Source organism: Idiotropiscis lumnitzeri, chromosome 18 (assembly GCF_059441095.1).
Source record: "Idiotropiscis lumnitzeri isolate Australia: NSW breed Sydney's pygmy pipehorse chromosome 18, RoL_Ilum_1.0, whole genome shotgun sequence".
NCBI classification, from domain to species: domain Eukaryota; kingdom Metazoa; phylum Chordata; class Actinopteri; order Syngnathiformes; family Syngnathidae; genus Idiotropiscis; species Idiotropiscis lumnitzeri.
The window spans coordinates 9,688,552-9,704,399 of NC_142408.1; the positions used below are offsets into that span (position 1 = coordinate 9,688,552).

The following is a 15,848-nucleotide window of genomic DNA, read 5'->3' on the forward strand; positions in this document are numbered from 1 at the left end:
TTAGCGTCATCCGTCATGAGATCCAAAAAAAACTGTGAACTGGCGCGGCCGACCTCCACAATAAAAGCACAGGTTAAACAAGAATGATAGGTGCACTATAAAAAGGTAATTGGAAGTTTGACCCCCCCCCCCCCCCAAAAAAAAAAAAAAACCCTAAAGCGGCTTATCCTGTGTGTGTCACATTTCTGCTTGGAAACCTAACAAACTACAATTCAGTGTGTCAAAGTCTTCCTGTGACGCTAAATCTCTTTCATTGGCTTACATCCTGAATTTAACTTGAGCCTCACAATGACATCCAATTCAGATTGGAAACAGATCTCATTGCAATAAAAGAGACAAAACACTGCCATTTGCCCTCAAAATGTTGCAAGTAAAAAAATAAATCTAATAAATTATGACATAACAGGTGTTGCTATTTTTAACCATGTTGATTCAAACGCTCATCCTAAAGTAGAAAGATTGACACTGTTGCTAAAAACAACAGTATGCAATTTGAAACGTCTTGCTGCCCTTGAGCAAGGCACCCACTCTCCCCTCAAATGCCCCCCCCCCCCCGCAGTGTTTGTACCCCCCTTCACGTTTGACATCTCTGCTTTTACGCTTGCACGTGTGGTCTGCTGCTCTCTGTGCTTTGGGGAGGGATTATAATCAGTAGAGTTAATTCATGGACTCATAATCCTGAACTGATGAGTCGGGACGCAATTGCACTAACAGCCCGGGTGTTATGATGACTCACATTCGATGACATCTCACAATCAACCCCCCCCAAAAAAAAAATCCCGATAAGACATGCATCCAAAATGACTTTACCGCACACGTGTACTTGACCGTTTCTATGCCATTTCTCAAGAGTTGCGTCATGGTAAACTAAGTGTGTGATGAAGAAGCGGTTAACCTTTCGTGTTTTGTGGAGCGCAGTCGCTTGGGTGAAGCGCGCAGGCCGCTCTAGTGTAAACGTTGCACTCAGTGATTTATTATGAGACATGTACAATTTATTGTTGTTTGATTGAAAGCAAAATCCTGTAGCTCATCCACTGTAAATCTCACCCCCTCACTCTCGCTTCGTCATCCTTCTGTTGAAATATTCTGAAAATGTTGCGCCTATAATTAGTCAGGATGCGAGAACAAAAAAAAAACATGTAGTTTGGATTTCCTTGTTTTTTTGCAATGTTGTAATTATGGAAAAACATCAACTTGATTTTCAAATATTTCTGCTACTGTAGAACAACAAATCTACCTTCACTGGTTTTGAGGTCACGTATTTAAGTTTGCAATTTTTCTCCATTTTCTCTATGTAGCACACTCATTCCAAAACATATAGAGATCTAGGGCTCTATTTTCTTGACCGGCATGCTCATAATCTGTCTGCCTTTCCTGATTAGAATCACTAAAATTGCATTAAACCAATTGCGCCACAACTTAGACCTGCTCTGAGCTGGTCTAAGGTCAAGTCTAGTTTATTCCATATATCCATTATCTGAACCGCTTTTCCTCATAAGGGTTGCGGGGGTGCGGGACCCCTCAATCAACCTATGTTGTTCTACCTATGTTTTTGGAATGTGGGTCTAGTCTATAGAAGTTCCGATTTCCGCTCCCAATAGGATCAACATTTCCCACCAAATAAAACTGAGCTGAGCAGTCTCAATATGTTCAAAATGAACTTAGTCGTCCCTCTCAGGTCTCATGATTAATTGGATCTAAGATACAGCCTGTGTGAACGCAGCCTCAGGACTTTCGCCTCAGCTGACTGATGGCCCGAGAGATACACTCCCGAAAACAACACGCAGCGCTAAAATAAATCCCAACTTGATTTCAGCCTGTTGAAACGCTGCTCGTTGCATCACATCTCTTGCCAGGCTCCTGACTGGGGCTCAGAGGGTTTGCGCTATCGCACTTTCCCATCGTTCGGAGAGCGGCTGGAATTACAGAGGCCGCTACCCTGCTCGTCTCTCGCAGATAATCTCATTAAGAACGCAAGAGGGATGAGCGGAAAAAGAAATGATAAAAAATGACTTCAACGCACGATGTTTCATGTCGATACAAATGGAGACAAAATAAGTCACATAGTGTAAATCATATGTGCTGTTTTTGGATTTGGTGTTTGGCATTCATGCAGTAACAAGATACTGAATATTGTGCCTACCATGAAACAAATGATAGTTTGGACCAACTTTGAAAAATCACTTAAATTTGTTAAAACCAAATGTAGAAGTTAATTTCAATGTCTATTCATGGTTTTGAATTAAGATCTTGAATTTTGATTTCGTAGCACGTCAAAGTCGGACTTTCTTCCATTCCTTTTTTTTGTACCACACATTTATTCACAGCAAACTTATTTCAACTTCTCACCCTTGAGCAATGAACGTTTTAACTTTGCTCGCGATAAAATGGCGGACGTCCATCGGTCACGTGAGATCAAAACCTTTGGCTTATTGAAGTGAAACATTTGCTTTTTATTAGGTTTGGGGGGAGTGAAATTTGCTGTCAATCACTGAGAAGTGAACAGGGTTGAACTAGAAACCATCGTTTCGTTTTTAATCAAGCTCGTAAAAATTCACTTTAGACTGTCATGGGACTTTTTTTTACATTTTTTTGTATAATATATATATATATATATATATATATATATATATATATATATATATATATATATATATATATATAGTCCAAAAGTATAATATTGTAAGTGTATATGTTGACTCTAATGCATTTTCCCTCCAAACCTTTTTGTTAGTTTTTGTTTTAGCTTTTTTTTAAAGAAACTATTATTTTTATTTATTTATTTTTTGGGAGTGTGGGCATGAAAGTGTTACATGTGTTTCTGACCTGGCTGCTTCGGACAATATGGCGATGAAGAATAAAAGTGCCTTGCTTTATTGTGAACACACGCCTCTCTGAGGCTGTAAAGTCCTCTGGCATAGTTGTAATTCTGTTGTCACGGTAAAGGGTAATGAAACAATTTATTGACCTGAGACTGTTACAAAGTATAATGCATGAAGTTAATGACCAGCAATCTTCCTACAGTCCCAAATATGTCTGCGAAAGCTTGTGGACGTGCCGGTGTACAAGTGCGTGTGCCAACGTGTGTGTGTGTGTGTGTACGTGTTGTTCTTGTTTTACTGAATCCCGCGGGTCCCGAAATGTTGTATCCTCCACGCCTAAATGATGATTATTGGATGAAAACCGGGTAATGAAAAAGCTCCATTAATAATAAAAATAATAAAAGTTGATAGGATTGTGCTTTAGAGGATTTCATTCAGTGTTTGCAGTAAGCGGTGATCTTGTTGTTGCTGCAGGCAAATCTTCCATTTCATATTTCAGGCAAGACAAATAATGGACTCATCAGGTCTGGTGTACTCCTTGGAACTCCTGTTACATTTGGGGATGAAATCGGGATTATGCGGTACATTTTATTTTTGCCGTTCTGTTTATTATTTTCACAAAATTCATAAAGCAACGGAAAAATGATTCTTGTTGGATTTGTTTTGACGTTAGCTAAATATTGTGTTTGTGCTTCAGTTGCCTCTCCGTATGCCAAACATGAATTTGACTCGGGTATTGTGTGCTTTAATGCCTTTTAAAATATTTAGGTCTAATCCTGCCTTTCATGGTCATAGAAAAGCAGCCACAGAAACATTTTTTATGGTATTTGCCTTCATTCGGATTGCTTGCCTAAACCAGTCGTTGTGGATTTTGAGCAGAGTTGGGTTACATTTACTCAAGGTTGAGTTAATTATTTTGACTAATTATTTTAATCATAGCGATGCTGGGAACCTGTTGATCTATTTCTTGGTGGTTTGGTAATGTGTTGATAGTTTTTAGCCCATGTTGAAACTGAGTCGTGGGTCAAATCCTCCACCAAATGCATTGGGTATAAATAACCCAGCTTTGTCTTGGTCCCTTTTGAGACACAGCTGGGTTAGCTATTTCACCGAATTTGGGTTACTTTTGACTCCCCCGTTTTAAACGTGTCCCAGCCAAGTCCCAGAAACCAAACTATTTCAAATATTCACTCTAAAAACATTTGGATAAAAATTGACTCAATGTGGGTCGAAAAGTGATCGATCTGTCACGGGTTGTTTTGTACAAAACAACTCAAACTTGACCCAATTGTTTCAAAATGCCTGCACGAATGTGATCGTGTTGTGTGTGTGTGTGTGTGTGTGTGTGGTGCGCAACACAAAATATACAGAAGTGTGTACGTTAATTTTTCTAAGTGGGTGCAAGCATGTGATTATAATCACTCTAATGCATTTTAAAAATGAATTTAAAATTCAATCAAGTTTGATTGGGCTGGCCAATCATGACATATGAAATGCTCACCAATCTTCCGCCGACATTTTATTTTTGGCTCTTCCCCGTTTGTGAAACAAGCTCTTGATTGTTTGGTTTTCGGGCTTTTTGATTTCCATGCACATATTTTATCAATTATGTTTAAGTATAAAGCTAACATTTCATCCTAAGGGTGTCCTGTCACGCAAAATAGGTTTAAATAATATGAGATGCTCTTACTAAAGATTGTAGACATGTTTTTGGTATAAAATGTCATGAATGAAATTCACAGGCTAGATTCTTGTTCAATTTAATTATCCGGTTCAAAAAAAAAAAAAAAGTTCGTTGGCCTAAACATACAGGAATGACAGTGGACTGGTCTACGGTAGATGAAAATGAAAAATGCAGCAGAGGCCAAGCGGGGTCACTTGTCATCCCAAATATGATTAGTAGGTGTCACACTTCCTTTATTACTCGCCTCAGTAGCAGCACACAGAGCGATTCATCTGTTCCAAGTCCTCGCTGTTTGCTTGTTTGTTCACAAGGAGGCCTCGTTGCCCGTTTTTTTTTTTTTTTTTTTTTGCCCTCGGCATTCTGGAGTTGGCCGAGTAATGAGCCTCGACGTATTTGCACTGTAATTAGTTCAAAACCGAATTATGAGCACCATGCCCCATTTACATTGTGTTGTCTATTTGGCTAAATAAATGCCATACCTTCAAATAAGTGACTCAAACATTACAAGTTCAATGACCTTTTCGACAACCGAATGGGTAACAATGAGTCGTAGTGGACATTCTCAAAATTGTATTGTCGTATGTGCTACATGGTTTTAAATCGTATTTTATTGGAGTTTGCACAGCAGCTCAACCATCTTTGCGGAGTGTTTCGCTGCAGGTATCGCCACTTAGTTTGAAGTGAATCACTACATACTTTAAAAAACCTTTCAGAGTGTTGGAAAATAGTCTAATTTCAAACCAGCATAGCCGTGCGTGTTCAAACTGACACAAAATGTTGGTTTATTTGATCTGGGTAACTCGTGGTGGAGATTTGTAGTTTGTGGAACTAAATATTTCCCCAAATTCACAATAATTGGAGAATTTTAAATATAAACAATCTCAATCTTTATTGATTTTGAAGACGGTCAGTTTTCATTAGAAATATCAAAATGGTAAATTTCTCTAAATGCTAAAATTCTGTGGAAACCTTCCAAAATGGCCACATTGTTGCTTTTAAACACAAAATAAATACTTCAACAAGTCCGTGTGCCTGAATTCTTGTCAATCCAAACTACAAAATAATTAAAAAAAAAAAAAAAAAAAAAGTATTTCGGGCTCGTCTCTGTACGCGTAAAGCCATCATGACTTGTTGAGTGGCTTTCGTCCACCAAATTTAATGGCCACATGAATCAAATGTTGATTAAATAATCAATCGTTTATTTTCAGAATCAAAAATTAGAATTTTTCGAATAGCTGTTCTGACACAATATTAGATATTTTTACTCGGAGGGTCAACTACACTAAGAGAATAAAAAAGACGAATCATTTCCCATTTTTCAATTCAGATATCAAGCCATGAAGCATCTGTCCATCTTTGTGCATTGCAATGATTGAGCTACTTTGAGAGTTCTTGCTTGAAAAGAAGCTAATATGACACATGGGGGACTTTGTGTCCTAGAAACCCAGAAAAGGTTTCTGAAGAGGCTGCAGGACATTAGCGTAAGTATGCACTTTGTAGTTCGCACACACGCACACACACCCCCACACACACAAGTGTGTTTGCTTTATTATTAGTTTGTTTTTTATTGACAGCATTTGGCCTGCAGGTATTTTACTAAGATTATGAAGCTAAGAAGGATTACTTGAATATTTTTTTTATCATGTTGACACTCTTTGGACACATTGAGTTTTGTTCACTGGTTGTCATGCTCTTTTGCTAATGCCGTCACTTTTGCGACCTCGGTAGGTGTGAATACAACCGAAATTGAAATATCTCTTTTCACCGTTAGATTACAATTTTTTTTTTTTTTTTTTTAAGAACCGACTAGAGTATTAGTCCAACAATTGGGATATTCCGTTTTTAGAGTAGCAGCAAACGAGAATGGGATAAACTGATGTCTCTTGCCCTAACCCGATTTACAAGCGACTGATACATACAACTGGATGCACTGCGATTGACTGTTGATCAATCCAGAGTCTGCTGGGACAGGCTCTGACTCACCCGTGACCCTAAAGAGGCTAAACACTCTAAAAAATGGATGGATGGACTTCGTGTACTAGTTGCATTACAATGACTGCTCGTTTGATTACGTTTCCCTCTGGGATTGTTTGCATTTGAATGCGAAAATCGGAGACATCTGCACAGCCACGTGCTATAGTAGCCATTACCCCCCCCCCCGCTTCTCGGACCAGTGGTCCATTTCTAATTAGAGTGACCTATTTCTACCACAGCGAGTCCAAAAGATGTGTCCGAAAAGGCAGCGATTTATATTACTGAGGTATCACAAAGATTACACTTGTTTTTGTCTTGATTTTTTTTATGTTAGGTTTTGCGCTACATAAATGCTCAGTAATAAATCAAGCAAGCATATTTTGGAAGCTTCTTGTAACTTGTTTTAATAAAACCCGTCTTATCTAAAGAAATGTTAAAGTTGTGGTCCGGAAATGGAATGGGTGTTTTGTGCTGCTTAGGGTCAAACGTTTTTACGGGTTTTGGTTTAGGTGCCAATCGTACGTACACTGTCTGTAGAAAGCATCTGCAGATGTTTATCATCTATGAAGCAGCCAAGATGAAGACTTAACTCCCTGTTGGTCTGTCCAACATATTTCTTGCATTGAGAGACGTCCAAGTAATTCTTCTCTGTTCTATTTTTGGTGCCTGCGTGTGAATGCAAACAGGAAAATAAGAATTCTATTGCTTCTGAAAAAATAAATAATAATAATAATAATAAATTATATTTTGCTCTAAGCTTTGATTTGTCCAATAACTAATTATTGTAATCGTTGCACTACTCTACAATGGATTCATGGATTCTGATTTGTTTCCTCTGTGGCCTTTATTTGATTTTTTTTTTTTTTGGGGGGGGGGAATCCTATACCACACATTTCCCTTGATTGGTCAACATAGAACTGTTACTTCTGCGTTACTATGGTAATGGAATCAATAAAACAATTACAATTTAGAAGTACTACCTTTTCCTAACTGGCGTTTTGGTCGTAGATGCACCTGAAAAGTTGAGGCTATTACTTTCTTATTGGACAACTTAAGTTGAGCGCTGTGACCTCTGCAAGGAATTCTCCCAGTGAATAACAATTTTGAATCGTGAAGAAGACAACGGTGCAACAGTTTGCAATTACCCAACGTAGAACTTTTCCATTCAACTCAGCTAATGGTGGGATTCAAACTTCCCCCGTAAAGGTTCCGGTGGGAAAACTTGCCTTATCATACATCTTCATCAGCGCTGTAGCTTTCTCACTTCTGTAGCTCCAAAAGCCGAGGAGATAAGAGTGAAATTTGATTATTTAATGTCCTTGAAGGATATTAGAAGCAAATGAAAGGAACACACACACACAAGCACACACACACGTCTCATATATCCAGTGTTTATCTCTCTCATGTCACATGCTTTCAGTCAAATGCCTTGCAGCATTTGAGATGTATCAAAACAATCCACATGCACTTCCACTGGGGAGACAAATTTGTGTTCCCCTCAGTGTTGTTGTAAGGACAAAACGCTGCCAGTATCAAGTCTCTGGACACAAGCTTGTTAAAGTTCAAACAAAAAATTGAAAATGGGCTGTCGCTACATACTAACTTGCTGTGAAGAAAGCCTTGTTAATTTTGTACTTTTATCTTCATGACATGTTACGAACTAGCAACCAACCCACCTGCCGGCCTACCTATAATGCAGGGGTGGGGCAAATTTTTTGATTGGTGGGCCGCAGTGGGTTCTAAAATTTGACAGAGGAGCAGATGGATGGAGTGTTTTGGTAACCTCACCTCATCAGAAAAAAAAAATGCATTTAATTTTACAACAACAACAACAAAATATATGTTCGACACACCAGAGTATTTAGAAAACAAAACATTAACAAGCTTTATTCATTTAATTATTTTCAAGTTTGGTGGGCCCGATTTAAAACGTTTAACGGGCCGCATGTGGCCCCCGGGCCGTAGATTGCCCACGCCTGCTATAATGGTCTGGTATATACCTGTCTGTCCATCCGTCCGTCCGTCGCTAGCACAGGAGCTAGCTAACATCCTAGCTTTGCCAGAATGAATACATTTTCCGTCCTTGTTCTCAACATTCCCACAGAACGATTCAGTGGTTCTTTGTGACATTTGTGTTCCTCAACTTTTCATTTTTATTAAACCTGACAGCAAGTGGAGCTTTTTTTTTCCTGACAAAAACCTCCAATGCCAGCCCTTAAAATGCACAAAAGTCCCTGCACTAAACGTAAACGTACTCTCATGTAGTTTTTTTTTTCTTCCCAGAAGAACAGTGAAAGAGCAGATTAGTTAAAAAGCTCTGTAGGGGGCAAAAGGGACCAAATGGCGTTTAAGCGGTCACTATATGTGGTCTTGTTTTATTGGTTTTGATTTAACATATGTGATTTGGGAATGTTATATACTTTACTGGTGCTACGACACGTCAGTATGAAGACCAAACAAAAATGATATACGATATTAAATGCATTAAACTCATGCAGTATATTAAATGTGTGAAGCACTACTTTTCATTTGATATGTCTGATACTCAAAACATCTGCCGAGGCCTTAAAGGCACAATATGTTAGCCAAGTTTAGCCAAGAATCAGACCACATATGTATGTTCACGACACTGACCCGGATCTCAACTCAGCCTGAATGAATTTGATGAGATTTGATGAACTGATGAGAAAACTGTTGAATTTTTCCTTCGGTCAGAAGCAACAAAGTGTACAAGTGGAGTTAAATGTGAATGACTTTTGAAGGTAATGCACATAAATGAATCTAAATAGTTCTAAAGAATTAAAAGCACTTGCCAGGCTCATTTGCAGATGGATGGATGGATGCAGACAGCAACCACATAACTGCCATTTTGTATGATTTAACTTTCCCGGAGTACTTGACATTTAGATGTACAGGTATGTACCATCCAGTGTAACAATGGCTTTAAAACGTGGGACAGCACACCTGAAAAAATGCTGTGGAAGAGGCCAGCACCAATTGTCAATAGCGCGCCGATATGCCCCAAATGTACGGAAATGCAAAGTTAAAATGATTTTTATTATAAGTGACATTGCATGACTCCTTCTTGTGACTGGGTCTAAGTCAGATGGATGATTAAGAAGTCCCAAAAATTGCCTTACTTAAGAAATTAATTGTCATGATTAATTGTTGGGGGCTGTTAAGAAAATGTCAAATGAGTGAAAAAGTTAGGCAAAGCAAACCTTTCATTAAATTAGGCCCAAAGTCGACTGGGATGTTCTCCAACTCCCTGCCACCTTGAATGGAAGAGATGGGTAGAAAATGGATGGCTCGTTGGATGGATGGATGATAGATGAATATTATTATTCAGTTATTAATAAGTATTCATATTTGGCAATGTCTTCAACACCAACAACAATTCAAAAACAAAACACTGGAAAAAACATTGATTAATTGGGCTGGTTTCAACTGGCACAAATTTAATCAGAACTTTGGTCTGTACGGTAGTAACTCACAACAAAGCAAAAAATAAAAATATTTATTTGAATGTGTGAGCACACAAACCTAATATTGATGCTAATATTCCCATCCCTGTTTCAATGTTTATCTATTTTTTTCTAAATATGTGATGTCTGTCCAGTATTTTGGCACCACCAGGGTACAGTCACTGCCATGTTTTATTTATGAGCGCTGTTCTTGTCAAATGAGCTCATAAATGAATATTTAATAGACCTAAATTCTGCAACTGACATGTGCTAAATTGCCTTTGACTCATCTGCATGAGGTTTGATGCTTATTTCATAAAATCCACATTTTGTTGACAATTGTGTTGAGGAGCTCTGTGGCCTCACACTTATTCCTTGTTTATCTGTAATCAAGCTCCCTTTTCCATGAATTTGCACACAAAACTAGCCGGGCGTCGTATTGTCGGACACTAAATCCTCCAAAGCTTGTACTGCTGGCGGTCTCCACTTGTTGAGAGGAGGACAGAGACGGGGCTTTGTTTGGACAGAAAACACTCCTTGTACAGAAAACACTCTGCGGGGGGAAAAAAGAGGAGCCCAAGTTGAAGAACATTTCTGTTTTTCTTTTCTCCGCTAGGGCTGGCCACGCCCCCTTGTTTGTGGCAGTGTGCATTTTGTCAGTCCAATGAAATATCTCGTAATCACCTGGATTGAAGGGTGGAAATTTATTAAATAAAACGGGATGTTAACTCATTCAATACCATTGACGGATAAATACGTCAAAATCCTTTTTTTTTTACTAGGCTGGTCGTGAATGAGTTAATAAAAAAATAAATAAATTATATATATATATATATATATGTATGTATTTTAGAGGCATGGAGCGGGAATAAAGTATATAGTGTATTCTAAAAATTTTAATGAATAAAAAATATGTTGTTTGTGTGTCTTCTTCAGATTGTCCTTTTTGCCAAATCGAAGCTACTGTGACAACAAAAGAACCATACTGGCCAATGAGCAGGAGTCCCAAGACTCCCTTGGACCTCTCTGAGGACGACTTCTCCAGCAGGAGGCCTGTCATGGTGCCGAGTGTCCTCTGTGGCGACAACTGCTGTTAACTGATCTAACTTTACTACACTGGTCAGTGATGTGGTCTTAACCTGGATATTTAATGAGCTCACGCACACTGGTGGATATTTGAAACTCTTGTTAAATCAACATCTGGACGATAGGATGTGATGTAAGGACTGCAAGGTGCTTCATTTTTTTTTTACATCGTTTTCAGAGTTAGAGCCAACTGCGGGTCCAATTGAAATAAAGCTCAGCTTCTGTTTCATTCACCATCTGTTGATGGAACAAAGCTGTTCGTTGGAAGTATGAATGCGTTTCCTCTTTTTAGTTACTTTTTACAGCAAATCATCGCACAACATGAATTGGCCTGGATTAGTTTCAGTATAAATGCGATAAAGTTGCACTTTTAATGTTATTCAGTAAGGAAGTTCAATATACGACAAGAGGTCATTTTCCAGTGCTTTTATTAGTATGTTTTGAAGATATTTATGAGTAGATAAGATAATGTTTTTTTTTGTGTTTCTTTTGAATGCAGAAGTATCCCCAACAAATCACGAAAGCTCACCACCAGCAAAAGGAAATGCATCATATGCTGCAAAAAAGTATTTCACCTTAAACAGACATTTTCAGATCAAAAAAGTGTTGAAATGTATGCAGAGGCACATGCAATAGAAAAAAAAACTAATTACTGTATTTTTGACATTTTCATCAAAAATTCCCTTCATAAAATCTTTTCTATCTAGTCACAAATGCCACTTTCATTCATTCATTACATTCTCTTATTCGGTCAAGGAAGCAGGTATATTTTATTTAATTTATTCTTCCATGCATTTTCTACCATTTTCTGAGTATTATAGGCCAGAATTTGATGTATTACCAGGAAGTGACTTGTGGTACAATAACACACGTAATTTATGGATGAATAGATGAAATATCAAATTTGAACTAACTATCCTGCGAGGAATCATTTTTACGCACACTCATATTCCGTGATGACTTCGTCGCAAAGTAGACTTGCTGTAATTCGCTGAACGGCATTGAAGACGTGCAATGTCTTAATCTGACCACTAGAGGGCAGATAATTTCTTCACAAAATTAGGCAAACCTACACAATGTAAAGAGATCATTTCAAATAAAAAATAATAAAAAGAAGAATTTCACTTTACAAACATGATAATGTCATTGAGGTATGAATGTAACAATATATTTACTATTGTGGTTTTAGTTTGCGGTCAAACTGCACCATACTGAAAGCTGTTCCTGCCAACCCCTTTCTCGTGTTGCTAAATGATACAATGATATTAGCCAGCTTTAAGGTGGAGTGATGAAAAGTGTTGATTCAATCTGATAGTTGCACAGACTTTTCACTTTTGTTTACATTTTCTTTTACTTGTTCGTGGAAAATATCACTGTTATGATTGAGGAATATGAAGGCCATTTTGATGTCTTTCTAAGGGCATCATTTTAATATTGCCTCATTGTTCTGTGACTTTGTAAGATGTTTTCATCTTCCTCTCTTTGTCTTGTATGATGTTCCTTTCCCTATATGAAGCGAAACAATCACCAATCTGCAGACAAATGTCTTTCTGCATTGTGTCATTTTTTTCTAGGTCTATTTTTCGTGGTGGAGGTTAAAATAAACGGACTATTTCTAGATCATTGCAGATCAGTCACTCTGTTTTAATCGCCGCTTCTCTCTCAACATTAACACAAATAATCAAAATGTGTTTTCAGAGGACCAATATGTTGTGTGTGGGCCTGAGACACGTTTTTTTTTTCTTTTTTTTAACAAGGTTTAAAAGCTAGCGCTCCCACACAAAGGCGTCTCATCAGGCAGCCTGACAAGCAAACACTAGAATCAACAATCAGAGATTGGCACTGAACAATTAACCAATCAGAGGAGGAATTTGTTATTTTGGCAAACTTCTCCAAATGTTCTCGCTGCTGCTTCCTGCCAAAAGAAATTAATGATTTCAAGATTTGGCTTCTGTCCCAGCATCACTTACGTTGCTTAAAGTGGATCTCTCCACGATCGTGAGTGTGTGTGTGTATGTTCGTGAGAGAGAGAGGGAGAGAGAGAGAGAGAGAAATGAATCATTGCCTGTTATAATGCATATTTCTCATAATCAGTTTTCCTCGAAAAGAGGTGTCTTTGGAAAGCAATTTGCTGTAGGATTTCGATTGTTTTGTGAATAAAGTCCAAGGGATTTCCTTGACTTAAATGCGTTCATGTGGAGCTCAGAGGTTCCACTCACCATCATAGCAGAGTAACACTGCAGCAAAAGTGCCCTGCAAGAGGTCAATTATATACTTCAATGCCTCGTAAAATGGATTCTTGGGGCAAGTGTGCATTCAAGTACGACGTTAACAGTAATAGAATTAATTAACTAATGCTTCAGATGTTATTGAAGCTGATTAGGATCATTTATTTTTTTGGGGGGGGGATTTGTAAATACAACAACAGGAACAAGTGTAGTTTCGGAGATGCTATGTACATTTCAACCGCTAGATGTCAGTGTAACACAATCTCCAACTTTCCCAAATTTTTGTTATACATCAAATTTCTAAAATATTGCACTGTGAAATCTTGACATTTCTGGCAACAATGTCAACACAATAAAGAGCGAACGTTGTTTGCTCCGAGATAATTTGCTGAGTTGCGGGGACAATTCAAGGGACAACAGTTTTGTAAACTAGGAATTAAGAATTTTGTCCCCTGTATTGTATCGTTGTGAAATGCGGGAAAGCCAATTCTCACAACAGCCGAATTTAAACTATCGAGTTGAAGTGATCAAATTTGTTGCCTCGACATTGAGTTCACCCAACTTTTTTCTGTGTGTGTGTGTATTCTGGGTTAATATATATGGACAACATATACAAAACAGGACAAGTTTAATAACTGTTTTGCCGCGCAAGCAAATATTCAAGGTTATCCAGTACAAGTCCAAAATATTCCCAAGTAAGCATGCAGCAAATCGAGATAGGAGACAAAGAACTTGTACATCCAGTCAGAACTTATCTTTGGCAAAAGGGGAGACAGTCGCTTTCAATGCACCAAGGCCATCCAACGTTCTACCTCCCTTCTGTTTCTTTGCTTTCATTATATTGGTGTGTGTATGTGTGTGCGTGTGTTTGTGTTTCTATGTGTGCTATGAGGAATGCAGTACTTTTCCATTTTGCTCTTGTTTCTAATAAGCATTAATAAGTAAGCGCTTGCAATGCATAGCATGCAATGTGTTTCTACATGACAACATATAGACAAAAATTCCATCCGAAACAAATTTTTCCAATAATTTTGATTTTTGAGAAAGAATTGAAATGAAATGCAGAACAGTGTCGTCACGATTACCCGTGCACCTCACAGTTCAAAAGCTGGTCAGAGAAAGTTGGCATGTTCTCCCAGTGCCTGTCCGGGTACTAAGCCCAAGTTACTCGTGAAAAACCCTGCCAAAATTATGTTATTCATAATCCTTTTTAGAAGAAATATTTAATCGCGACAAAGTACACTAACTCTACTCAAAGACGCTACAGAACAGAAGAGAAAGTATAGTACATTGTGTACAAGACACCATGATGTCAGCAAAGCAGTTCATTTATTTATTTTTATTGCTTTGGCCTGAGCACAGAAACAGACAATGGGTGAGTCTTCGGTGAATAAAAAAAAAATAATAATAATAATTACATAAATACAAACAACGACGAAGATGTGAATTAATGGACGTCGAACTGTGAATTTGCGGCATTTCGGTTTGTTTTCCATTCTTTCTTTTTTTACATTTATTTTTGTTCCCAAAGTGCATTGTGTGTGTTTTTTTTTTCTGCTGAGTCAGCAGAATGCCCTTTTGACCTTCCGCTCGTTAATCAAGATGATTAAAGTGAGCCTCCGCCACCCCACCCGACACACACATGCACACAAATCCGATGACAGCCGTTTTCTTTGTGAGCATGACTTAATCTTTGTCGCGGTTAATACTGAAAGATGAATGTGCTTCCGTCAACCGAGGCTGTTAATAAGTAGAAGATAGCGTTTGGGTGTTGTAATAGTTGAGGAGGTTAACTGGTGGAACTTTTAGGGTCATTGGGGCTTAACTGCGTGACTCCTGCGGTCTCTGCGGTTAAACAAGTGACGTATCGCTGCAATAACATTGCTTGTCTGCGACAAACCAATATTTGAAGCTGCTTTTTTTTTTTGTTCACTAAACATTTTCCATGTGTGTTTGTGGCTACGCCATGATTTTATCAAAACACTTCAACGAGCAAAAATTATGTCCAGTATAACACACTTTAGACCCCCTATTTCTTTGTGTTGCTGAAATCAGGACATTTGAGGAGGTATCCGCATCTCAGCCAAATGAGCCAGCCAATGGCAAGTATGCTTTTTTGTTCCCATGGCGACACAGAAGTGCTAGGCATGGCTGCGTAAAAAAATAAATAAATAAATAAAAAATGCTAGTAAATGCTAGTGTGCTGTTTTTGTACAATATTCTATGGGGTGGAAGTGTAGAAGTTTGTTTTTTATGCCAGGAAAATAAAAGTCATTTTAATAATGACGAACTGTAAAGTGTTTGAAGAACTCAAAATGTCAAGGCAACAAATGTCGATAATTGTCGACAATTCAACGTGTTTAAGTTTTGCCGTTGTGAAAATTGGCTTTCCTGTCTGTCACAACAAAGGAATGTCTTTACAGAACGGTTGTCACATTTTTTGCGAACGCCAGACCAAAGATGGAAGTAAAAATAGCTTAGTTGCACTAATATTGTTGACATAAATGTCACTAAAGTTGAACGTTTTTCCAACTTAAATGACTGTTTTAGGCCCAAAAATGCAAAGCCTAAATGTGTGATGTCCAAATAT

At 38.1% G+C, this 15,848-nt stretch overlaps 1 protein-coding gene across 1 annotated transcript in view; it reads left to right on the plus strand.

Moving 5' to 3' along the window:
- Positions 1-12,655, plus strand: part of LOC148319432 (5-hydroxytryptamine receptor 4-like) — a 29,123-nt gene extending 16,468 nt beyond the window's left edge. Inside the window, exon 7 of the mRNA XM_088281713.1 lies at positions 10,881-12,655. Coding sequence (XP_088137839.1) covers positions 10,881-10,974 — 94 coding nt within the window. The 3' untranslated portion in view covers positions 10,975-12,655. The remainder of the gene's footprint in view (positions 1-10,880) is intronic.
- The last annotated feature ends 3,193 nt before the right edge of the window (positions 12,656-15,848 follow it).